Below are 26325 nucleotides of genomic sequence, written 5' to 3'. Positions count from 1 at the left end.
ATTGCGCGGGGAGGGGGGAGGGAGATTGCGCGGGGAGGGGGAGGGAGATTGCGCGGGGAGGGGGAGGGAGATTGCGCGGGGAGGGGGAGAGGGTGCGCGGGGGAGGGGGGAGAGGGTGCGCGGGGAGGGGAGAGGGTGCGCGGGAGGGAGAGGGTGCGCGGGGAGGGGGAGAGGGTGCGCGGGAGGGGGAGAGGGTGCGCGGGGAGGGGGAGAGGGTGGCGCGGGGAGGGGGAGAGGGTGCGCGGGGAGGGGAGGAGAGGGTGCGCGGGGAGGGGGAGAGGGTGCGCGGGGAGGGGAGGAGGGTGCGCGGGGAGGGGGAGAGGGTGCGCGGGGAGGGGGGAGAGGGTGCGCGGGGGAGGGGGGAGAGGGTGCGCGGGGAGGGGGAGAGGGTGCGCGGGGAGGGGAGGAGGGTGCGCGGGGGAGGGGGAGGGGGGTGCGCGGGGGAGGGGGGGAGGGGGTGCGCGGGAGGGGGAGGGGGTGCGCGGGGAGGGGGAGGGGGTGAGCGGGGAGGGGGAGAGCGGGGAGGGGGAGGGGGTGAGCGGGGGAGGGGGAGAGCGGGGGAGGGGGAGGGGGTGCGCGGGGAGGGGGAGGGGGTGCGCGGGGAGGGGGAGGGGGGTGCGCGGGGAGGGGGAGGGGGTGCGCGGGGGAGGGGGAGGGGGGTGCGCGGGGAGGGGGTGCGCGGGGAGGGGGAGGGGGTGCGCGGGGAGGGGTGCGCGGGGAGGGGGAGGGGGTGCGCGGGGAGGGGGTGCGCGGGGAGGGGTGCGGGAGGGGGAGGGGGTGCGCGGGGAGGGGGTGCGCGGGGAGGGGGAGGGGTGCGCGGGGAGGGGGTGCCCGGGGAGGGGGAGGGGGTGCGCGGGGGAGGGGGAGGGGGTGCGCGGGAGGGGGTGCGCGGGGAGGGGGAGGGGGTGCGCGGGGAGGGGGAGGGGGTGCGCGGGGAGGGGGTGCGCGGGGGAGGGGGAGGGGGTGCGCGGGGAGGGGGGTGCGCGGGGAGGGGGTGGGAGGGGGAGAGGGAGCGCGGGGAGGGGGGTGCGCGGGGAGGGGGAGGGGGAGGGGGTGCGCGGGGAGGGGGAGGGGAGAGGGAGCGCGGGGAGAGGGAGCGCGGGGAGAGGGAGCGCGAGGGAGGGGGAGAGTGGGTAGAGGGAGCGCGAGGGAGGGGGAGAGTGGGTAGAGGGAGGGGGAGAGTGGGTAGAGGGAGCGCGAGGGAGGGGGGAGAGTGGGTAGAGGGAGGGGGAGAGTGGGTAGAGGGAGCGCGAGGGGGAGAGTGGGTAGAGGGAGCATGGAGGAGGGGGAGAGAGAGCGTGAGGGAAGGGGAGGGGGAATGCGAGGGAGGGGGAGAGGGAGCACGAGGGAGGGGGAGAGGGAGCGCGAGGGAGGGGAGAGGGAGCACGAGGGAGGGGGAGAGGGAGCGCGAGGGAGGGGAGAGGGGGAGAGGGAGCACGAGGGAGGGGGAGAGGGAGCGCGAGGGGGAGAGGGAGCGCGAGGGAGGGGAGAGGGGGAGAGGGAGCACGAGGGGAGGGGGAGAGGGAGCGCGAGGGGGAGAGGGAGCGCGAGAGGGAGCACGAGGGAGGGGGAGAGGGAGGGGGAGGGGAGCGGGGAGCGCGAGGGGAGGGGGAGAGGGAGCACGAGGGGAGGGGGAGAGGGAGCGCGAGGGGAGGGGGAGAGGGAGCGCGAGGGGAGGGGGAGAGGGAGAGCGAGGGAAGGGGGAGAGGGAGCACGAGGGGAGGGCGATGGGGAGAGGGAGCATGAGGGAAGTGGAGGGAGAATGCGAGGGTGGGGGAGAGGGAGCGCGAGGGAGGGGGGGGAGGGCGGAGAGGGGAGCGCGAGGCAGGGGGAGGGGGAGAGGAAGTGCGAGGGAGGGGGAGAGTGAGCACGAGAGATGGGGAGTGGGAGCTAGGGTAAGGGGGCGCGAGGGGAGGGGGAGAGGGAGCGCTGGGGGGAGGGGGTGCGAGGGGAGGGGGAATGGGAGCGTGAGGGAGGGGGGGGGAGGGAGCGCGAGGTAAGGGGAGAGGGAGCGCGAGGGAAGGGGGGGAGGGAGCGCGAAGTAAGGGGGAGAGGGAGCACGAGGGGAGGGCGATGGGGAGAGGGAGCATGAGGGAAGTGGAGGGAGAATGCGAGGGTGGGGGAGAGGGAGCGCGAGGGAGGGGGGGAGGGCGAGAGGGAGCGCGAGGCAGGGGGAGGGGGAGAGGGAGTGCGAGGGAGGGGGGAGAGGGAGCACGAGAGATGGGGAGTGGGAGCTAGGGTAAGGGGGCGCGAGGGGAGGGGAGAGGGTGCGCTGGGGAGAGGGGGTGCGAGGGGAGGGGGAATGGGAGCGTGAGGGAGGGGGGAGAGGGGCGCGTGTGGGCGCGCGAGGGAGGGTGAGAGGGTGCACGAGGGAGGGGGGAGAGGGCGTGCGAGGGAGGGGGAGAGGGAGCGCGAGGGAGGGGGGGAGAGGGAGCACGAGGGAAGGTGACTGGCGAGTGAGGGGGAGGGAGGGAGCGCGAGGGGGAGAGAGAGGGAGCGCGAAGGGGAGAGAGGGAGAGCGGGCATGTGAAGGTGAGGGAGGGTGGCGCGTTGCTGAGTGAGGGACGGCGCCAGGGCATGAGAGAGGGAGGTAGCGCGTGAGATGGTGAGGGTGATGGAGGGAGAACGTGGGAGGGGGTGGTGTGCGCGGGAGATACAGGGAGCACGGGTGAGGGAGAGGGAGGTAGGGAGAGAGAGATGGAAGGAGAGTAGAGGCAACGATGGAGTGCTGGAGAAAGGAAGAGTGAGGGAGAGATTGGGAATATGAACAGCAGGATTTTGTCTGTGGGAAGGGCTGAGTTTGACAGAGCAAAGCTGGGCAGTTGTGGGCATTCCAGATGAAGGCTCAGTGAGGGAGGGGATGATGGGTTAGTCGGAAGGCAAGGGTGTTGAAGGCTCAGGGACAGATGGAGTTGACAGTTTGGCATTGTATTGAGCAATAATATGGCTGTTATTTGTGCTTAGGGTCACGAGCGCTATGAGAAAGCTCTGGAGGAGCTCAACAAATACAACCCCAAATACATGGAGGACATGGAGCAGGTGTTTGATAGCTGCCAGGATTTTGAGAGGAAACGTCTCCGATTCTTCAAGGACATCCTGCTGGAATTTCACAAACACCTTGACGTCTCCAGTTACGACAGGTGAGAGAGGTAGGGTCAGTGGTGCACTGTGGGTTTGGGAGAGGGGATAGGGAAGAAAACCCGCAAGCAGGTTTTGGGATGGAGTTAGTGGCTGTGAAATCTGATGACCCAACAATCTGGTGCTGAACATTAACAGCATCATGTGTACGGTGAGCCGGAGCAGGCCCACCAGAGGGGTTCTAATGCCCGTTCAGGAATCTAGGTTGCTGTGAGGGTTGCAATGTTGGGATGGGAGGGATGAGATAATGAGAACGTAAAACATACGTGTTCCCAATCAGCCTCTTGGAAGGTGTGCAGGTAGAGGGCCCGTTGGATGATGTGCTGTAATCGGGCCCTTTGGAATGTGTGCTGGTGTCTATCGGGCCTGTTGGAAAGTCTGCTGGTATCTATTGGACCTATTCGAAGTTGCGCTGGTGTGTTTCCGGCCAGTTGTAAGGCGTGCTGGTGTCTGTCTGGCCTGTTGGAAGGTGTGTTGGTTTTTATCTGGCCTATTGGAAGGTGCGCTGCTGTCTATAGAACATAAAACGATGCAGCGCAGTACAGGCCCTTCGGCCCACGATGTTGCACCGAAACAAAAGCCATCTAACCTACACTATGCCATTATCATCCATATGCTTATCCAATAAACTTTTAAATGCCCTCAATGTTGGCGAGTTCACTACTTTTGCAGGTAGGGCATTCCACGGCCTCACCACTCTTTGCGTAAAGAACCTACCTCTGACCTCTGTCCTATATCTATTACCCCTCAGTTTAAAGCTATGTCCCCTCGTGCTAGCCATTTCCATCCGCGGGAGAAGGCTCTCACTGTCCACCCTATCTAACCCCCTGATCATTTTGTATGCCTCTATTAAGTCTCCTCTTAACCTTCTTCTCTCCAACGAAAACAACCTCAAGTCCATCAGCCTTTCCTCATAAGATTTTCCCTCCATACCAGGCAACATCCTGGTAAATCTCCTCTGCACCCGCTCCAAAGCTTCCACGTCCTTCCTATAATGCGGTGACCAGAACTGTACGCAATACTCCAAATGCGGCCGTACCAGAGTTTTGTACAGCTGCAACATGACCTCATGACTCCGGACCTCAATCCCTCTACCAATAAAGGCCAACACTCCATAGGCCTTCTTCACAATCCTATCAACCTGGGTGGCAACTTTCAGGGATCTATGTACATGGACACCTAGATCCCTCTGCTCATCCACACTTCCAAGAACTTTACCATTAGCCAAATATTCCGCATTCCTGTTATTCCTTCCAAAGTGAATCACCTCACACTTCTCTACATTAAACTCCATTTGCCACCTCTCAGCCCAGCTCTGCAGCTTATCTATGTCCCTCTGTAACCTGCTACATCCTTCCGCACTGTCGACAACACCACCGACTTTAGTGTCGTCTGCAAATTTACTCACCCACCCTTCTGCGCCCTCCTCTAGGTCATTGGTAAAAATGACAAATAGCAACAGCCCCAGAACAGAACAGATCCTTGTGGCATCTGGCCTGTAGGAAGATGTGCCGGTGTCAACGGGTCTGTTGGAAGATGTGCTGGTGTCTATCGGGCCTGTTGGAAGGTCTGCTGGTGTCTATCAAGCCTGTTGGAAGGTGTGCTGTTGGATCTGTTGGAAGTTGTGCTGGTGTCTATCGGGCCCGTTGGAATGTGTACTGGTGTCTGTGGTCTCTGTTGGAAGGTTTGCTCTGTCACACTTTTGGAATGTGTGCTGATGTCTTAACGGGCCTGTTGGAATGTGTTCTGGAGTTTATCGGGCCTGTTGGAAGCTGTGCTGCTGTCTATTGGACCTGTTGGAAGGTGCGCAGGTGTCTATCTCGCCTGTTGTAAGGTCAGCTGGTATCTATCCCGCCTGTTGTAAGGTCAGCTGGTATCTATCCCGCCTGTTGTAAGGTCAGCTGGTGTCTACCTGGCCTGTTGGAAAATATGCTGGTGTCTATCCTGTCTGGTGGAAGTTGTGCTGGTGTCCAATGGGCCTGTTGTCAAGTGTGCTGGTGTCTGTCTGGTCAGTTTGAAGGTGTGCTGGTATCTATCTGGCCAGTTAGAAGGTGTGCTGTCACCTATCTGGCCTCTTGTAAGGTGTGCTGGTGTCTAACTGGCCTGTTGGAAGGTATGTGAGTGTCTGTTTTGTCTGTTGGAAGATATGTTGGTGTTTATCAAGCTTGTTGGAAGGTTTGCAGGTGTCTGCTGGGCCTTTTGGAACGTGTGCTGGTGTCTATCTGGCCAGTTCGAAGGTGTGCAGGTGTCTGTTGGAAGGTGTGCTTTTGGGCAGCACGGTAGCACAAGTGGATAGCACTGTGGCTTCACAGCTCCAGCGTCCCAGGTTCGATTCTCCACTGGGTCACTGTCTGTGCGGAGTCTGCACATTCTCCCTGTGTCTGCGAGGGTTTCCTCCGGGCGCTCCGGCTTCCTCCCACAGTCCAAAGACGTACAGGTTAGGTGGATTGGCCATGATAAATTGCCCTTAGTGACCAAAAAGGTTAGGAGGGGTTATTGAGTTACGGGGATAGGATGGAAGTGAGGGCTTAAGTCTGTCGGTGCAGATTTGATGGGCCAAATGGCCTCCTCTGCACTGTATATTCTATGTTCTATGTCTATTTGGCCAGTTGGAAGGTGTGCTGGTGACTATTTGGCCTGTTGGAAGATGTGCTGGTGTCTATTTGGCCTGTTGGAAGGTGTGCTGGTGTCTATCTGTCCCGTTGTAAAGTGTGCTGGTGTCTATCTGGTCTGTTTGAAGGTGTGCTGGTGTCTACCTGGCCTGTAGGAAGGTGTGCTTTTGTCAACCAAGCTCGTTCAAAGTTATACTGTGTCTATCGGGCCTGTTGGAAGGTGTGCTGGTGTCTATCAGGCCTGTTGGAAGGTGTGCTGGTGTCTATCAGGCCTGTTGGAAGGTATGCTGGTGTCCTGCAGGCCTGGTTGATGTTGTGTGGTCGACTATCAGGTCTGTTGGAAAGTGTGCTGGCATCTGTTGGGATTGTTGTAAGGTGTGCTGGAGTCAATTGGGATTATTGGATGATGCACTGGTGTCTCTCGGGCCTGTTGAAAAGTGCGTTGGTGCCTATTAGGCCTGTTCAGAAGGTCTGCATAGGTCTAGAGGGCCTGTTGGTAGGTGTGCTGGTGTCTACTCGGCTCTCTAAATGGTGTGCTGGGATCTTTAGGGTCTGTTAAAAAATGTGTTGCTGTCTATCGGGCCTGTTGGAAGATGTGTTGGGTGTCATGCTATTGGCAGGTATGTTGGAGTTGTGCCTGTTGGAAAGTGTGCTGGTGTCTAAGGCCCGTTGGAAAGTGTGCTGGTGTCTATCTGGCCCTTTGGAAACTATGATGGTGTCTATCTGGCCTGTTGGAAGGTGTTAGTGTCTTATCAAGTCTGTTAGAGGGTGTGTTGGTGTCTAAGGCCTGTTGGGAAGTGTGCTGGTGTCTCTCGGGCCTGTTGGAACGTGTGCTGGTGTCTATCTGGCCTGTTGGAAAGTGTGCTGGTGTCTATCTGGCCTGTTGGAAGGTGTTAGTGTCTATCGAGTCTGTTAGAGGGTGTGTTGGTGTCTAAGGCCTGTTGGAAAGTGTGCTGGTGTCTCTCGGACCTGGTTGAAGGGATCCTGGTGGCTCTCCGGCCTTTTTGGAGGTATAGAGTTTACAGTGCTGAAGGAGGCCATTCGGCCCATTGAGTCTGCACCGGCCCTTGGAAAGAGCACCCCACCTAAACCCACTCCTCCACCCTATTACCACACTCCCACACTATCCCCGTAACCCCACCTAACCATTTTTGGACATAAAAAGCCAATTTAGCATAGCCAACCCACCTAACCTGCACACCTTTGGACTGTGGGAGGAAACCAGGGCGCCCGGAAGAAACCCACGCAGACACGGGGAGAACGTGCAGACTCCGCACAGACAGGGACCCAGTGGGGAATCTAACCTGGGACCCTGGAGCTGTGAAGCAACTGTGCTAACCCCTGTGCTACCGCGGTGGTGTCTCTCCATTTTGAAGGTCTGCTTGTGTCTACCGAGCCTTTTGGAAGCTGTGCTGGTGTCAAGTGGGCCAGTTGAAATGAGTGTTGGTGTATATCGAGCCTGTTTGAAGTTGTGCTGTCATCTATCTGGCCTATTGGAAGGTGTGCTGGTGTCTATCGGGGCCTGTTGGAAGGTGGGCTGGTGCCTATCAGGGCTTGTTGGAAGGTGTGCTGGTGTCTATCGTGCCTGTTGGAAGGTGTGCTGGTGTCTATCGGGCCTGTTGGAAGGTGTGCTGGTGTCTATCAGGGCTTGTTGGAAGGTGTGCTGGTGTCTATCGTGCCTGTTGGAAGGTGTGCTGGTGTCTATCGTGCCTGTTGGAAGGTGTGCTGGTGTCTATCGGGCCTGTTGGAAGGTGTGCTGGTGTCTATCTGGGCTTGTTGGAAGGTGTGCTGGTGTCTATCGTGGCTTGTTGGAAGGTGTGCTGGTGTCTATCGGGGCTTGTTGGATGATGCGGTGGTGTCTCTCGGGCCTGTTGAAAAGTGCGTTGGTGTCAATTAGGCCTGTTCGGAAGGTCTGCATGAGTCTAGGGGGCCTGTTGGTCGGTTTGCTGGTGTCTACTCGGCTCTCTAAATGGTGTACTGGGATCTTTAGGGCTGATGTCTATCAGGCCTGTTGGAAGATGTGTTGGTATTGTGCCCGTTGGAAAGTGTGCTGGTGCCTAAGGCCTGTTGGAAAGAGGGCTGGTGCCTAAGGCCTGCTGGAAAGTGTGCTGGTGCCTAAGGCCTGATGGAAAGTATGCTGGTGCCTAAGGCCTGCTGGAAAGTGTGCTGGTGTCTACCTGGCCTGTTGGAAAGTGTGCTGGTGTCTACCTGGCCTGTTGGAAAGTGTGCTGGTGTCTACCTGGCCTGTTGGAATGTGTGCTGGTGCCTAAGGCCTGTTGGAAAGAGAGCTGGTGTCTACCTGGCCTGTTGAAAAGTGTGCTGGTGTCTACCTGGCCTGTTGAAAAGTGTGCTGGTGTCTACCTGGCCTGTTGGAAAGTGTGCTGGTGTCTATCTGGCCTGTTGGAAAGTGTGTTGGTGTCTAAGGCCTGTTGGAAAGTGTGCTGGTGTGTCTCGGACCTGGTTGAAGGGATCCTGGTGGCTCTCCGGCCTTTTGGAAGGTATAGAATTTACAGTGCCGAAGGAGGCCATTCGACCCCTCGAGTCTGCACTGGCCCTTGGAAAGAGCACCCCACCTAAACCCACACCTCCACCCTATCACCACACCCCCACACTATCCCCGTAACCACACCTAACCATTTTTGAACACTAAGGGAAATTTATCATGGTCAATCCACCTAACCTGCACATCTTTGGACTGTGGGAGGAAACCGGAGCACCCGGAAGAAACCCACGCAGACACGGGGAGAACGTGCAGACTCCACACAGACAGTGACCCAAGCCGGGAATCAAACCTGGGACCCTGGAACTGTGAAGCAACTGTGCTAACCACTGTGCTACTATGGTGGTGTGTCTCCATTTCAAAGGTCTGCTTGTGTCTATCGAGCTTTTTGGAAGCTGTGCTGGTGTCAATTGTAGCCACCTGGGTTGGCCACTTCCCGACTTAAAATGGAGATCTGCAAAGACTACAGGGAAATTCAGCCAACACAGGCAAAAACTAGCAAGTGCAAAAATCCTGTATATTAGAACTTGCAAAAGCCCAGACAGCACTGAAACTCACAGCCATCTGCATACTAATGAGCGATCCCCGGGAACAATCGAAACATTTAAGGTGAATAAGGCCAAGCCAGACTCCTCGGCGCCAGCAGGAGACAAGACAAAGGAAGACCAACAGACACTCGGGGACCGCCCAGCGATTAGGGAACAACTCCAGTATTGGAGAAATAGAGCCAAGTGATCGAAACGTAGTCCAGTCACTTGGAACCAGATACGGGGTCCGCCCCGAAGGGAAGGAAGCCCCTGGGGACTATAAAGTAGAGCCCCCAAGTTTAAATCGGTCTTCTTGGCAGGGGCACTCAGCAACTCGAATCAACCCTTGAGAGTGAACTGTCTAAGCTGCCACATCAACCAAGTAAGTCTCCAGTCAATGCACGCTACGAGATGGGCGCTCTTAGCTACCAGTCCATACCAGCTTTTGAATCCTGCAGACACAGATCGAACAAAAGGCCATTTGTTCCCCTGACCTGGTGGGCCAATTCCGAAGCTAAGTATCGGCTTTTTAGTGATAGAGAATAGTCTAGAAAGTAGAGTTTATGCATGAGTAGTGATTTACTGTGTATAATAAATGTGTTTTGATTTGAATCTTACTAATTGGTGTGTCGAGTTATTGATCAGTACTTGAACTTGAACCTCGTGGCGGTATCATAAAGATACCTGGCGACGCTAGAGCAAAGGTTATAGAAACAGAGCAAATTCAGTCAAGATACAACGGGCAACATTTAAGAGCCAACCAAAAGTTAGCAACACAATTGGGCCAGTTGAAATGTGTGTTGATGTCTGTCGGGGCCTGTTGGAAAGTGTGCTGGTGTCGATCGGGGCTTGTTGGAAGATGTGCTGGTGTCTATTGGAAGGTGCGGTGGTGTTTATCAAAACTGTTGGAAGGTGTGCTGGTATCTATCAAGCCTGTTTGAAGATGCACTGGCATCTATCGGGCCTGTTGGAAGGTGTGCTGGCATCTATCAAGCCTGTTGGAAGGTGTTCTGGTGTCTATTGGGCCTATTGGAAGGTGTGCTGGTGTCTATTGGGCCTGTTGGAAGGTGTTCTGGTGTCTATTGGGCCTATTGGAAGGTGTGCTGGTGTCTATCGGGCCTGTTGGAAGGTGTTCTGGTGTCTAATGGGCCTATTGGAAGGTGTGCTGGTGTCTATCGGGCCTGTTGGAAGGTTTGCTGGTGTCTATCAGGCCTGTTGGAAAGTGTGCTAATGTCTATCGGGGCCTGTTGGAAGTAGTGCGGTATCTCTCCGGCCTATTGGAGGGTGTGCTGGTGTTTAAGGCCTGTTAGAGGTGTTCTGCTTTTTATTGGGTCTGTTGGAAGGTGTGCTGCTTCCTATCCGGCCTGTTAGAAGGTGTGCTGGTTTCTTTCGGGTCTGTTGAAAGGTGTGCTGGTGTCTATCGGGCCTGCTGAAACATGTTGTGGTGTCTATGCGGTCAGTTTTGAGTTGTGCTGGTGTCTATTGGGCCTGTGAAAGGGGTTTTGGGAACTATCTGGCCCGTTCGAAGGTGTGCTGGTGTCTAACGGGCCTCTTGGTATGTGTGCTGGTGTCTATCTGGCCTGTTGGAAGGTGTGCTGCTGTTGTAATTTTGGAAGGTGTGTTGGTGTCATGCCTGTTCAAAGGTGTGCTGGCATCTATCGGTCTTATTGGAAGGTCCGCTGGTGTGTCTCCGGCCTGTTGGAAGATGTGCTAGATATAGCACTTGAGGTGAATGGGATCAAGGATTATGGGGGGAAAGCACGATTAGGCGATTGAGTTGGACGTTCAGCAATGATCGTGACGAATGGCGGAGCAGGCTCGAAGTTCTTAATGACCTCATCATGCTCCTACCTTTTATCTTTCTATGTCTGTTTTCTATATGCTGATGTCTATAGGGCCTTTAGAAAGTGTGCTGGTTTCTATTGGGCCTGTTGCAGGTTGTGCTTTTGTCTATTGAGCCTGTTGGAAGGTGTGCTAGTGTTTATCGTGTCTGGTCTCTATTGGGCCTTTCGGAAGGTGTGCTGTTGTTTATCCGGCCTGTTGAACGGTGCGTTGGTATGTATCGGGCCTGTGGTTGGTGTACTGGTGTCTATAACATCCGCTGGAAGATGTGCTGGTGCCTATGGGGCTTGTCCGGAGGTGGGTTGGTGTCTACCTCACCTGCTGAAACATGTGCTGGTGTCTATCTGGCCTGTTGGAAGCTGTGCTGGTTTCTATCGAGTCTGTTGGAATTTGTTCAGTTCTCTCTGAGGCCTGTTGACGGTGTTAACAACAGTGACGTTTAAGGGGCATCTTGACAAATACATGAATAGGATGGGAATAGAGAGATACGGATCCCGGCAGTGTGGAAGATTTTAGTTTAGACGGGCAGCATGGTCGGCGCAAGCTTGGAGGGCCGAAGGGCCTGTTCCTGTGCTGTACTGTTTTTGTTCTTTGTTCTAGCCGGCCTGCTGAAACATGTGCTGGTGTCTATGCGGCCTGTTTGGAGGTGTGCTGGTGTCTATTGGGCCTTCTGAAAGGTGTGCTGGTGTCTTTTGGGCCTGCTGAAAGGTCTGCTGATGACATATCTGGCTTGTTTGAAGGTGTGCTGGTGTTGTGCTTTTTTAAGGTGTGATGATGTTTATCGGGCCTGTTGGAAGGTGTGCTGGTGTCTTATCGGGCTTGTTGAAGGTGTGCTGGTGTCTATCGGGCCTGTTGGAAGGTGTGCTGGTGTCTATCGGGCCTGTTGGAAGGTGTGCTGGTGTCTATCGGGCCTGTTGGAAGGTGTGCTGGTGTCTATCGGGCCTGTTGGAAGGTGTGCTGGTGTCTATCGGGCCTGTTGGAAGGTGTGCTGGTGTCTATCGGGCTTGTTGGAAGGTGTGCTGGTGTCTATCGGGCTTGTTGGAAGGTGTGCTGGTGTCTATCGGGCCTGTTGGAAGGTGTGCTGGTGTCTATCGGGCTTGTTGGAAGGTGTGCTGGTGTCTATCGGGCCTGTTGGAAGGTGTGCTGGTGTCTATCGGGCCTGTTGGAAGGTGTGCTGGTGCCTATTGGGCCTGTTGGAATGTGTGCTGGAGTCTATTGAGCCTGTTGGAAGGTGTGCTGGTGTCTATTGGGCCTGTTGGAAGGTGTGCTGGTGTCTATTGGGCCTGTTGGAAGGTGTGCTGGTGTCTATCGGGCCTGTTGGAATGTGTGCTGGTATGCGGGCAGCACGGTAGCATTGTGGATAGCACAATTGCTTCACAGCTGCAGGGTCCCAGGTTCGATTCCGGCTTGGGTCACTGTCTATGCGGAGTCTGCACATCCTCCCCGTATGTGCGTGGGTTTCCTCCGGGTGCTCCGGTTTCCTCCCACAGTCCAAAGATGTGCAGGTTAGGTTGATTGGCCATGATAAATTGCCCATAGTGTCCAAAATTGCCCTTCGTGTAGTGTGGGGTTACTGGGTTATAGGGATAGGGTGGAGGTGTTGACCTTGGGTAGTGTGCTCTTTCCAAGGGCCGGTGCAAACTCGATGGGCTGAATGGCCTCCTTCTGCGCTGTAAATTCGATGATAATCTATGATAATCTATCCAGACTTGTTAGGGATGCTGGTGTCTATTGAGCCTGATGCCTGCCGGGCCTGTTTGAAGTTGTGCTTTTGTTTATCGGGTTGGTTGTAATAATAATCACAAGTAGGCTTACATTGCATTGCAATGATTAAGGTGCACTGGTATATATCGGGTTGTTGGGCTGCTGTCTATCGGGCCTGTTGGAAAGTGTATTGGTATCTCCCCGATGAACTCAATACATTCTATGCTCAGTTCGAGCAGGAAACCATCGATCCGCTGTCGAGTGCCCCAGCAGCCCAGAACACACCCATACCCACTGTCACAGCTTCCGAAGTCAGATCGGCCTTCCTGCAAGTGAATCCTCAGAAGGCGACCAGTCCAGATGGGATCCCTGGCCGTGCACTCGGAGCCTGCGCGGACCTGCTGGTAGATGTGTTCGCAGATATCTTTAACCTGTCCCTACTCCGCTCCAAGGTCCCCACCTGCTTCAAGAAGACCACTATCATTCCGGTGCCAAAGAAGAACCAGGCAGCGTGCCTCAATGACTACCATCCGGTGGCCCTGACTTCAGTCGTAATGAAGTGCTTCAAGAGGTTGGTCATGAAGCGCGTCAACTCCATACTCCCAGAATGCCTAGATCCACTGCAATTCGCATATCGCCGCAACCTGTCCACAGCAGACGCCATCTTCCTGGCCCTACACTCATCCCTAGAGCATCTCGACAACAAGGACTCCTACACCAGACTCCTGTTTATTGACTACAGCTCCGCCTTCAACACTATAATCCCAGCCAAGCTCACAGCAAAGCTCCAAAACCTAGGGCTCCTCACTTTGCAACTGGATCCTCGACTTTCTGACCCACAGACCACAATCAGTAAGAATAAACAACAACACCTTCTCCACAATAGTCCTCAATACCAGGGCCCCCAAGGCTGCATACTTCGCCCGCTACTATACTCCCTATACACACACGACTACGTGGCAAAATTTGGTTCCAACTCCATCTACGAGTTTTCTGACGACACAACCGCAGTTGGCCGGATCTCGAATAACGACGAGTCAGAATACAGGAGGGAGATAGAGAACCTAGTGGAGTGGTGCAGCGACAACAATCTGGCCCTCAATGCCAGCAAAACTAAAGAGCTGGTCATTGACTTCAGGCAGTAAAGTACATACCCCTGTCAGCATCAACGAGGTGGAGATGGTTAGCAGTTTCAAATTCCATGGGGTGCATATCACCAAAAATCTATCTGGTCCACCCACGTCGACACTACAACCAAAAAAGCACTACAGCGCCTATACTTCCACAGGAAACTAAGGAAATTCGGCATGTCCACACTGACCCTTAACAATCTTTACAGATGCGCTATGTGGCTGCCTGGTATGGTAACTGCTCGGCCCAACAACGCAAGAAACTTCAGAGAGTGATGAACACAACCCAGTCCATTGCACGGACCTGCCTCCCATCCATTAACTCTATCTACACCTGGTGTAGATCAAAGACCCCTCCCACCCGGCTTACTCACTCTTCCAACTTATTCCATTAGGCAGGAGATACAAAAGTCTGAGAACACGCACGAACAGATTCAAAAACAGCTTCTTCCCCGCTGTTACGACTCCTAAACGTTCCCTCTTATGGACTGACCTGATTAATACTACACTCCTGTATGCTTCACCCGATGCCGGTATCTATGTATTTACTGGTTTAGCGCACGGCTAAATCACTGGCTTTGAAAGCAGACCAAGGCAGGCCAGCAGTACGGTTCAATTCCCGTACCAGCCTCCCCGAACAGGCGCCGGAATGTGGCGACTAGGGGCTTTTCACAGTAACTTCATTTGAAGCCTACTTGTGACAAGTAATTTTCATTTCATTTCATTGTGGACCTTGTGTTGCCCTATTATGCATTTTCTTTCTTTTTATGTATTAAATGATCTGTTTGAGCGGCTCGCAAAAAAATACTTTTCACTGTACCTGAGTACACGTGACAATAAACAAATCCAATCCTATCTATAGGACCTGTTGGAAGGTGTATTAGTGTCGATCTGGCCTGTTGGAAGGTGTGCTGGAGTCTATTGGGCCTGTTGAAAGATCTGCTGATGTCTATCTGGCCTGTTCATATGTGTGCTGGTGTCTTAGCTGGTGTGCTGGGGACAGCATGGTAGCACACTGGTTAATACTGTGCTTCACAGCTCTAGCGTTCCGAGGTTCGATTCCCACTTGGGTCACTGTCTGTGCGGAGTCTTCACCGTTCTCCCTGTGTCTACGTCGGTTTCCTCCGGGTGCTCCTGTTTCCACCCACAAGGTCGAAAGACGTGCTGTTAGGTGAGCTGGACATTCTGAATTCTCCCTCCGTGTACCAGAACAGGCACAGCAATGTGGCGACTGGGGGATTTTCACAGTAACTTCATTGCAGTGTTAATGTAAGCCTACTTCTGACAACAATAAAGATTATTATTATTATTGGGCCTGTTGGAAGTGTGTTGGTGTCTATCCTGCCAGTTGAAATGTGTGTTGGTGTATATCAAGCCACTTGGAAGATGTGCTGGTGTCTTTCGGGCTTGTTGGAAGGTGTGCATACTCTGTTGGAAGGTGTGCAGGGGACTATAGGCTCTGTTGGTAGGTGTGCAGGGGTCTACAGGGCCTGTTGGTAGGTGTGTCTGTCGGGCCTGTTGGTAGGTGTGTCTGTCGGGTCTGTTGGTAGTTGTGTCTGTTGGGCCTGTTGGTAGGTGCGTCTGTCGGGCCTGTTGGTAGGGGCGTCTGTCGGGCCTGTTGGTAGGTGTGTCTGTCGGGCTTTGTGATAGGTGTGCTGGGTTCTTTAGGGCCTGTTGGAAAATGTGCTGGTGTCTATTGGGTCTGTTGAAAGGTGTGCTGGTGTCTATCCGGCCTTTTTTGAAGGTGTGCTTTTTTTTTCACTTATGGGATATGCGCGTCTCCGGTTAGGCCAGCATTTATTGCCCACCCCTAGTTGCCCTTCAGAAGGTGGTGGTGCCTTCTTGAACCGCTGCAGTCCTTCAGGTGTAGATACGCCCACTGTGTTGTTAGGGAGGAAGTTCCAGGATTTTGTCCCAATGACCGCGAAGGAACGCTGATATATTTCCCAAGTCAGGGTAGTGAGTGAATGCGAGGGGAAACTCCAGGTGGTCGTGTTCCCAGGTATCTGCTGCTCTTGTCCTTCTAGATGGTAGTGGTTGTGAGTTTCGAAGGTGCTGTCTGAGGAACCTTGGTGAGTTACTGCAATGCATCTTGTAGATCGTACACACAGCTGCCACTGTTCATCGGTGGTGGGGGGTTTGAATGTTTGTGGAAGGGGAGAAATCAAGCTGGTGCTGGTGTCCATCGAGTCTGTCGGAAGTTTGCTGGTGTCTATCAGGCCTGTTGGAAGGTGTGCTGGTGTCTATGCAGCCAGTTTGAAGGTGTGCTGGTCTGTCTGTCTTGTTGGAGGGTGTGCTGGTGTCTATCTCACCTGTCGGAAAATGTGCTGGTGTCTATCATGCCTCTCAAAGGTCTGCAGGTGTCCCTCCGGCCTGGTGGGTGGTCTGCTGCCATTTATCCGGCTTGTTGATAGGTGTGCTGGCGTCTCTCCGCCCTGTTGAAATATGTGCTGGTGTCTATCAAACCTGATGGAAGTTGTCCTGGTGTCTGCCGGGCCTGTTTGAAAGTGTGCTGCTGTCTAAGGCCTGTTGGAAGGTGTGCTGCTGTCTAAGGCCTGTTGAAAGGTGTGCTGGTGTCTGTCGGGTCAGTTGGAAGTAGTGTTCGTCTCTATCGGGCCTGCAGAACGGTGTTCTCGTGTCTATGTGGCCAGTTAGAAGGTGTGCTGCCATCTATCCGGCCTGTTGAAAGTTGTGCTATTGTCTATCGGCCCTGTTAGAAGCTATGCGAGTGTCCATCTGCCCTATTGAAGGTGTGCTTGTGTCGATCTGGCCTGTTGGAATGTGTGCTGATGTCTGTTTGGCCTGTTGGAATGTGTGCCAGTGTCTGCCGTGCCTGTTCAAAGATGTGCTGTTGTCGGGCCTTTTGGAAGCTGTACTGGTGTTGGGCGAAAAGCTGAAGGCATGGCTCACCAGTAATGACTGCAGCCAGTCAGGCCAGTTTATTGACTCAGTCACTCCCTTTGTCTGAAGCTTGGTCCATCCACATTGCCATTCTGGTTATTGTGTAATACACACGGCCATACTTTGAATCCTGATGGTCAGGTCTATTATAATGAATGATAGGTCTGTAGAGTTAGCAAAGCCCAATGGTGCTCGTGCTATCCATTCTGACATGAGGCATAGTCTGAGCTGGTCTTGTCTGGCTGGAGGATGTCTAACAATGATGATTTTAACTGATGCTGGGTGTCGACTTGTTTCAGTTTCCAAGCTATCTATCGAGATTTGTACCAGATCATCGCCTCAGCCAATGACCAAGAAGATTTACGATGGTGGCAGAACACTCACGGACCCGGCATGACCATGAACTGGCCACAGTTTGAGGTGAGTGGCTTCCGCCTGTCTTTCATCCCCCCATTGATGCAGATAAAAATACAGGGATATATGGAGAGAGCAGGACAGTGGGGTTCCTTTATGAAAATGAAAAAATGAAAATCACTTATTGTCACAAGTAGGCTTCAAATGAAGTTACTGTGAAAAGCCCCTCATCGCCACATTCCAGCACCTATTCGGGGAGGCTGTTACGGGATTGATACAGGGCAATGGGGACAGAGCGAGAAAGTGGGGCAGTGGGATTAGTTTGGCGATTGATATTGGGCTATGGGGAGAGAGTGGGGCAGTGGATTAGTTTAGGATTGGTATAGGGTTACGGGGAGAGAGTGGGGCAGTGGGATTAGTTTGGGATTGATACAGGGCTATGGGGAGAGTGGGGCAGTGGTATTAGTTTGGAGATTGATACAGGGGAGGGAGCGGGAACATTAGGATTAGTTTTATGAATAGGATATACATCGGTTGGCGACTTGGACGGAGAGATGGGAGATGGAGTTTAATCCGGACAAATGTGAGGTCATGCATTTTGGAAGGTCTAATATAACTGGGAAATACACAATAAATGGCAGAACCCTTAAGACAGGCAGAGGGATTTGAGTGTATGGGTCCACAGGTCACTGAAAGTGGCAACGCAGGTGGAGAAAGTAGTCAAGAAGGCATATGGCATGCTTGTCTTCATCGGCTGGGGCATTGAGTATAAAAATTGGCAAGTCATGTTGCGGCTGTATAGAACCTTAGTTAGGCCACACTTGGAATATAGTGTTCAGTTCTCGTCGCCACACTACCAGAAGGATGTGGAAACTTTGAGAGGGTGCAAAAGAAGTTTACAAAGATGTTGCCTGATATGGCGCATATTAGCTATGAGGAGAGGTTGGATAAATTCTAATTGTTCCCACTGGAATGATGAAGGTTGAGGGCAACTTAGAAGCCGGTATGATAGTGACATTTAAGGGGCTTCTTGGCAAATACGTGAATAGGATGGGAATCGAGGGATAAGGACCCCGGAAGTGTAGAAAGTTTTAGGTTAGATGGGCAGCATAGTCAGCGCAGGCTTAGAGGGCCGAAGGGCCTGTTCCTGTGCTGTACTATTCATTGTTCTTTGATCTTGTTTGATTGATACAGGGCTTTGTGGGGAGAGTGAAGCAGTGGGATTGGTTTGGGATTGATACAGCGCTATGGGGACAGAGAGGAGCAGTGGGAATGATTTGAGGACATTCTATTTTCTTGCTTTACATGCATGCTAACTCTTTCTTGTTCAAGTCCTTCTGAATATCAATAGTTCCAAGTTTCCACACCATTTAAAAATGTTCATCTTTTGTATTCCTACGAGAAAAGTGATTCATCACACACTTCCCTGACATTGAACCCCATCTTGTTCCCAGTCACTGAACCTGTCCATATCTCTTTGCACTCTGTCCTCTTCACCCTTCCATCTCCACCCAATTTTGGCAGCAACAAACCTAGATAAATATGTCTGACTCTGTTTCTCCAAATCATTGATATACCTGTAGATTATAAATAACTGAGGCTCCAGCACTGCACTTGACACAGCCTGCGAACATGAAAATGCCACGTTTATCCCTGCTCTTTGCTTCCAATATATATATATTTTTATTGGTGTTTTCCAGTTTTTCGAGAGTAACAGCTCATGTGTATCTGATATTTACAAACAGGTTTGTGTCTTACTTGCAATGGTTTTTACACGAGAGCCCCCCCGTTGGGAGCTTATTTCCCCTCTTCGTGTTGCCGTCTGCCCTGGGCACCCGTACAGTACTCCGCTTCGTTCTGCTTGGCTTCTAGTTTTTATTGTTGGGAGGGGAGGTGGGGGGGCAGCGTGGCCCTTCCCCTCCTCCCCTTGTCCCCGTGCTTTGTTTTGTGCTTCCCTTGGGTTCCCTTCCCTCTCCTCCCACCCGCCCGCCCCTTTCTCTTGTGGGTGACTTCCCTCGTCTTCCTCTCACTCTCTTCCTAGTTGCTGTTGGCCTCGAACAGGTCTTGGAACAGGCTGATGAATGGCCTCCACGCTTTGTGGAATCCCTCCTACCCGCAGATGGTGAACTTGATCTTCTCCAGGTGGAGAAATTCCACCAGGTCTGCCAGCCAGTCTGCAGCTGTGGACGGTGCTGCAGATCATTAGCCGAGCAGGATTCTCTGGCGTGCGATTAGGATGCAAACGCCAGGAAATTGGCCCTTTTCCTCATCTGAAAATCCGGCTGGTCCGATACCCCGAAGTCTGCCAGTCTCGGGCACGGCTACACCCTCACCTCCACAACCTTGGATGTTGCCTCGAAGAAGGCTGTCCACAACCCGGCAAGTTTGGGGCATGCCCAGAACATGTGGCCGTGGTTGGCCAGGCCCCTCTGGCACCGTTCACATTTATCCTCCACCTCCGGGAAGAACCTGCTCATTTGGGTTCTGGTCAGGTGCGCTCTGTGCACCACTTTAAACTACATGAGGCTTAGCGTGGCGCAGAGGTGGAGTTCGCCCTGCTCAGTACTTCGCTGCAGGGCCCCAACCCACTTCCATCTCCAATTCGTCCTCCCATTTCTGTCTAGCTTCGTCCAGTAGTCTTGCCCAGTCCAGCAACCGTCTGTTTGTCCCCACCCTCCCTCCCTCCTTACTGTCCGTGTTTATTAGTTCTTCTCGGAGAGTGTCTCTCGGGGACGTGCAGTACTTTGCCGTCTCCTTGTGGAGAAGGTGTTTAATTTGGAGGCGCCTGAGCTCCTGTCCTGTCGGCAGGTCCAAGTCCTCCGTCAGTTTGCCCAAGGTCACGAGTCTGTGTCCTTTGTAAAATCCCTAACTGCTAACGTCCCTCCGTCCTGTCTCCATTTTGTAAAGGTGGGGTCAACATAGCTGGTGGGAATTTGTGTTAGACCAAAATGCTGCCTCATTTGGTTCCATGTTTTCAGAGTGGCCGCCACCACTGGGCTGGATGTGCACTTTGTTTGTGAGGAGAAGGGAGTACTGCCATAGTGAGGGCTCGGAGGGTCATTCCCTTGCAGGAGGACTCCTCCAGCCTCACCCATTCCGTATTTGAATCTCGTATCCATCCCCTCACCCTCTGGGCTGTGGCTGCCCAGTGGTAGTCCTGTAGATTTGGCAGGGCCATGTTGCCCATATTTTTCCTCATTTACAGTATTGTCTTTGGGATCGGCCCCTACACACACACACACACACACACACACACACACACACACACACACACACAAACACCATGATAATTTTGTCTACCTTGGGATGAAGATCGGTATGGATCTCAACATGAAATGGAACCTCGGCAGTACGTTCATTTTGATCGTCTGCCCTCTCTCCGCCAGGGAAAATGGGAGTGCATTCCATCTCTGTCGGTCCTTTTTTACTTCCTCTGCCAGACTGGTCAGATTCCGCCTATGGATCGGTGTTCAGTCCCAGACTATCTGGATCCCTAGGTAGTGCAATTTGTTTATGGCTAATTCGAATAGCAGTTCCTCCAGCTCTGTCCCTCCCCGTTTAGGTTCACCAGAAATGCCTCGCTCTTGCCCAGATCGAGTTTGTAGCTCGAGAAGGCACGGAACTCTTCCAGGAGTTGCATGATTGCTTTCAGGCCGTTCTGTGGATCCGAGACGTTGAGGAGCATGTCATCCACATAGAGCGACACTCTTATGTGCTCTCTGCGCCCTCTTTGGATACCCTTCCAGCATTTCGCGTCTCACAGAGTGATCGCCAGTGGTTCGATTGCTAGGGCAAACAAGAGCGGGGACAGTGGGCGTCCCTGACCTGTGCCTCTGTTCAGAGCTGGTAGTGTTGGTCCGAACGCTTCCAATTGATTGTATCAATCCTTCTTCACCATCTTATAGAAATTTTGGAATACCACATTTACTGTTTCCCATTTATTTCCCCTGCCAGCTACATCCTTTACAAATTTCCCTTGCGAAATTATGTTTGATCATACAATGCTTTCTAAGTCCATTGTTAAGACTTCCTTTATAAATTCCAGCACTTTCCTGATTACTGGGCGGCACAGTGGTTAGCATTGCTGCATCACAGTGCCAGGGACCCAGGTTCAATTCCAGCTTTGGGTTATTTGTATGGAGTTTGCACTTTCTCCCCGTGTGTGCGCGGGTTTCCTCCGGGTGCTCCGGTTCCCTCCCACAGTCCAAAGATGTGCAGGTTAGGTGGATTGGTCATGCTAAATTGCCACATCGTGTCCAGGGATGTACAGATTGGGTTGCAGGGATAGGGCTGGGGAGTAGACCTAGAAAGAGTACCCTTTCAGAGGGTTGGTGCAGACTCAATGGGCCGAATAGCCTCCTTTGGCACTGTAGGAATGCTAATTCTATGAATGATGTCAGGCTAACTGGCCTGTTGTTTTCTATTTTCTCTCTCCCTCCTTTCTTGAACAGCGGAGTTAGATTTTACAGAATCACAGAAAAGTACCGTGCAGAAACGGCCCTTCGGCCCATTGAGTCTGCGCCGCCGCATGAAAGGTACCTAATCTGCCAATCCTAATCTCATTTGCCAGCACTTGGCCCATTGCCATGAATATTAAGACGTGCCCATCCAGGTACTTTTTAAAGGATGTGAGGCAACACGCTTGACCACCCTCCCAGGCAGTGCATTCCACACCGTCACCACCCTCTAGGTAAAAGGTTTTTCCTCAAATCCCCCCTGAATCTCCCACCCCTCACCTTGAACTTGTGTCCCCTCATAACTGACCCTTCAACTGTTCCCTATCCACCCTGTCCATGCCCCTCATAATCATGTGCATCTCGATCAGCTCACCTCTCAGTCTTCTCTGCTCCAAAGAAAACAACCTAAACCTATCCCACCTCTCTTCATAACTTAAATGTTCCACCCCAGGCAACATCCTGGTGAAACGCCTCTGCACCCACTTCAGTGCAATCACATCCTTCCTATAATGTGGCTACCAGATTGCACCCAGTACTCCAGTTGTGGCCACACCAATGTTCTATACAACTCCAACATGACCTCACTGCTTTTGTAATCTATGCCTCGATTGATAAAGGAAGTGTGCCATATGCCTTTGTCACAACCCATTTAACCTTCCCTTGTGCCTTCAGTGATGTATTTACAAACACTTCAAGGCCTCACTTCCTGTGAGGAAGAAAGATAAATACGGCAATTTTCGGGAACCTTGGATGTCGAGTGATATTGTAGGCCTCGTCAAAAAGAAAAAGGAGGCATTTGTCAGGGCTAAAAGGCTGGGAACAGACGAAGCCTGTGTGGCATATAAGGAAAGTAGGAAGGAACTTAAGCAAGGAGTCAGGAGGGCTAGAAGGGGTCATGAAAAGTCATTGGCAAATAGGGTTAAGGAAAATCCCAAGGCTTTTTACACGTACATAAAAAGCAAGAGGGTAGCCAGGGAAAGGGTTGGCCCACTGAAGGATAGGCAAGGGAATCTATGTGTGGAGCCAGAGGAAATGGGCGAGGTACTAAATGAATACTTTGCATCAGTATTCACCAAAGAGAAGGAATTGGTAGATGTTGAGTCTGGAGAAGGGGGTGTAGATAGCCTGGGTCACATTGTGATCCAAAAAGACGAGGTGTTGGGTGTCTTAAAAAATATTAAGGTAGATAAGTCCCCAGGGCCTGATGGGATCTACCCCAGAATACTGAAGGAGGCTGGAGAGGAAATTGCTGAGGCCTTGACAGAAATCTTTGGATCCTCGCTGTCTTCAGGGGATGTCCCGGAGGACTGGAGAATAGCCAATGTTGTTCCTCTGTTTAAGAAGGGTAGCAAGGATAATCCCGGGAACTACAGGCCGGTGAGCCTTACTTCAGTGGTAGGGAAATTACTGGAGAGAATTCTTCGAGACAGGATATACTCCCATTTGGAAGCAAATGGACGTATTAGTGAGAGGCAGCACGGTTTTGTGAAGGGGAGGTCGTGTCTCACTAACTTGATAGAGTTTTTCGAGGAGGTCACTAAGATGATTGATGCAGGTAGGGCAGTAGATGTTGTCTATATGGACTTCAGTAAGGCCTTTGACACGGTCCCTCATGGTAGACTAGTACAAAAGGTGAAGTCACACGGGATCAGGGGTGAACTGGCAAGGTGGATACAGAACTGGCTAGGCCATAGAAGGCAGAGGGTAGCAATGGAGGGATGCTTTTCTAATTGGAGGGCTGTGACCAGTGGTGTTCCACAGGGATCAGTGTTGGGACCTTTGCTGTTTGTAGTATATATAAATGATTTGGAGGAAAATGTAACTGGTCTGATTAGTACGTTTGCAGACGACACAAAGGTTGGTGGAATTGCGGATAGCGATGAGGACTGTCTGAGGATACAGCAGGATTTAGATTGTCTGGAGACTTGGGCGGAGAGATGGCAGATGGAGTTTAATCCGGACAAATGTGAGGTAATGCATTTTGGAAGGTCTAATGCAGGTAGGGAATATACAGTGAATGGTAGAACCCTCAAGAGTATTGAAAGTCAAAGAGATCTAGGAGTACAGGTCCACAGGTCATTGAAAGGGGCAACACAGGTGGAGAAGGTAGTCAAGAAGGCATACGGCATGCTTGCCTTCATTGGCCGGGGCATTGAGTATAAGAATTGGCAAGTCATGTTGCAGCTGTATAGAACCTTAGTTAGGCCACACTTGGAGTATAGTGTTCAATTCTGGTCGCCACACTACCAGAAGGATGTGGAGGCTTTAGAGAGGGTGCAGAAGAGATTTACCAGAATGTTGCCTGGTATGGAGGGTATAAGCTATGAGGAGCGATTGAATAAACTCAGTTTGTTCTCACTGGAACGAAGGAGGTTGAGGGGCGACCTGATAGAGGTATACAAAATTATGAGGGGCATAGACAGAGTGGATAGTCAGAGGCTTTTCCCCAGGGTAGAGGGGTCAATTACTAGGGGGCATAGATTTAAGGTGAGAGGGGCAAGGTTTAGAGTAGATGTACGAGGCAAGTTTTTTACGCAGAGGGTAGTGGGTGCCTGGAACTCACTACCGGAGGAGGTAGTGGAAGCAGGGACGATAGGGACATTTAAGGGGCATCTTGACAAATATATGAATAGGATGGGAATAGAAGGATACGGACCCAGGAAGTGTAGAAGATTGTAGTTTAGTCGGGCAGCATGGTCGGCACGGGCTTGGAGGGCCGAAGGGCCTGTTCCTGTGCTGTACATTTCTTTGTTCTTTGTTCTTTGTTTGTCTCTTTGTTCCTCAGGACTTCCCATGTGGTGCTATTCATTGAATATTTCCTTGTCAAATTGCTCCTTCCAAAGTGTAACACTTCACGCTTTTCAGGATTAAATTCCATCTGCCACTTATTCGCCCATTTGACCATCCCGTCTACATCTTTCTGTAACCCAAGACTCTCGGCCTCACTGTTAACCACCCGGCCTATCTTTGTGTCATCCACAAACTTACAGATCCTACCCCACACATAGTCATCCAAATCATTTATATAAATGACGAATAATAGGGGACCCAGCACAGACCCCTGTGGTATGCCACTGGACACTGTCTTCCAGTCACTAAAGCAGCCGTCTGTCATCACCCTCTGTCTCCTGCAGCTCAGCCAGCTTTGAATCCACCTTATCAAGTTTCCCTGTATCCCATGTGCATTTGCCTTCTTTATAAGTCTCCCATGTGGGACATTGTCAAATGATTGTTGAAATCCATGTAAACTACATCAACTACACTACCCTCATCTACACACTTAGTCATATGCTCAAAACATTTAATCAAATTTGTTAGGCATGATCTCCCTCTGACAAAGTCATGCTGACTATTCATGATCAAATCTTGCTCTCCAACTGGAAATAGATTCTCTCCTTCAGACTTTTCTCCATTAGTTTCCCCACCACCGACCTGAGACTCACTGGCCTGTAGTTCCCTGGCTTATCCTACTGCCTTTCTGAAATAGTAAATTTGTTAACTTCCAGTCTGGTGAGACCATTCTAGAATCTCGGGAATTTGGAGAAATCTTAGCCAGTGCATCCACTATCCCTGTAGCTTTCTCTTCTCAAACCCTAGGGTGCAGACCATCAGGGTCTGGACATTTGTCAGAATTTAGTCCCTGAGGTTTCCCCAACACTTTTCTTCTGCTGGTATTGATTACCTTGATTTCCTCATTTTCTAAGCCCCTACTTCACCGTCTGTTTCTGGAATGTAAGGTGTGTCTTCTACTGTGAAGACAGACAAAAATATTTGGTCAATGTCTCTGCCATTTCCCCATGATAATTTCTCCTGTCTCTGCTTCCCAGAAACCCAACATTTACTTTTGCTACTCTCTTCCTTTTTTTTATACTTCCAAAAGCTCTTACAATCTGTTTTTTATGTTTCTGGCTAGTTTATATTCTATTTTTCTCCCTCTTTATCATCTTTTTTGCTGGCCCTTTGTTGGTTTCTAAAACACTCCCAATCCTTAGACTCGGCCTGATTAGCAAGTTCGCGGATGGCACCAAGGTTGGTGGAGTGGCAGCTAGTGTTGAGAATTGTCAGAGGCCACAGCAGGACATAGATAGGTTGGAGACCTGGGCAGAGAAATGGCAAATGGAGATGAATCCAGACAAATGTGAGGGAATGCATTTTGGTAGGTCTAACATAGAGGGGAAATATACAGTAAATGACAAAAGTCTTAGGAATATCGAAAGTCAGAGAGATCAGCGTACAGGTCCACAGATCTTTGAAAGTGGCAACACAAGTGGACAAGGTAGTCCAGAAAGCATATGGAATGCTTGCCTTCATTGGACGGGGCATAGAGTATAAAAATTGGCAAGTTATGCTACAGTTGTATAGCACCTTGGTAAGGCCACACTTGGAATATTGTGCACAATTCTGGTCGTCACACTACCAGAAGGATGTGGAGGCTTTGGAGAGGGTGCAGAGGAGGTTTACCAGGATGTTGCCTGGTTAGGAGGGTGTTAGCTATGTAGAGAGGCTGAATAGACTCAGACTGTTTTCATTAGAAAGATGGAGGTTGAGGGGTGACCGAATTGAGGTTGACAATATTATGAGGGACATGGATAGAGTGAATGGGCAGGCACTCTTTCCCAGGGTGGAGGGGTCAGTCACCAGGGGGCATAGGTTTAAGATCCATGGGGCAAAGTTTAGAGGAGATGTGTGAGGCAGGTTTTTTTACACAGAGGGTGGTGAGTGCCTGGAACACGTTGCCAGGAGAGGTTGTGGAAGCAGATACATTAACGGCATTCAAAAGGCATCTTGACAAACACATTGGTATACGAGGGATACGACACTAGGAAGTGCTGAGGGGACTTCCGGTTGTGACCATGGAGTGAGTGGTCACATACGGGCTGTTCCTGCTTAAAGTCACAGAAAAGGGCTCTTTTTACGCAGATCTGGGTGGAATTTTGATGAAAAGGCGTAGGTGAATGTTAGAGGAGTAGTTTACCCCTGGTATGTCTTCTGATCGCCAGATCCGGCAGAAAGCAGTGAGAGATTTGGCTGGAAAGTTAGATAGATAGAGTAGACAGTCAGAGACCTTTTTCCCCGGGTGGAACAAACCATTACAAGGGGACATAAATTTAAGGTGAATGGTGGAAGATATAGGGGGGATGTCAGAGGTAGGTTCTTTAC

General features: G+C 52.0%; 1 protein-coding gene across 1 annotated transcript in view; it reads left to right on the top strand.

The window, feature by feature from the left end:
• The window catches only part of LOC140430251 (protein kinase C and casein kinase II substrate protein 3-like), a 244603-nt gene that overhangs the window by 175610 nt on the left and 42668 nt on the right, over nt 1-26325 (top strand). Inside the window, exons 6-7 of the mRNA XM_072517678.1 lie at nt 2965-3140; nt 16654-16774. Coding sequence (XP_072373779.1) covers nt 2965-3140; nt 16654-16774 — 297 coding nt within the window. The remainder of the gene's footprint in view (nt 1-2964; nt 3141-16653; nt 16775-26325) is intronic.

Source organism: Scyliorhinus torazame, chromosome 10, assembly GCF_047496885.1.
Source record: "Scyliorhinus torazame isolate Kashiwa2021f chromosome 10, sScyTor2.1, whole genome shotgun sequence".
NCBI lineage: Eukaryota > Metazoa > Chordata > Chondrichthyes > Carcharhiniformes > Scyliorhinidae > Scyliorhinus > Scyliorhinus torazame.
The sequence above is the reverse complement of the archived record's forward strand: the minus strand, read 5'-3'. Positions and strand labels throughout refer to the sequence as shown.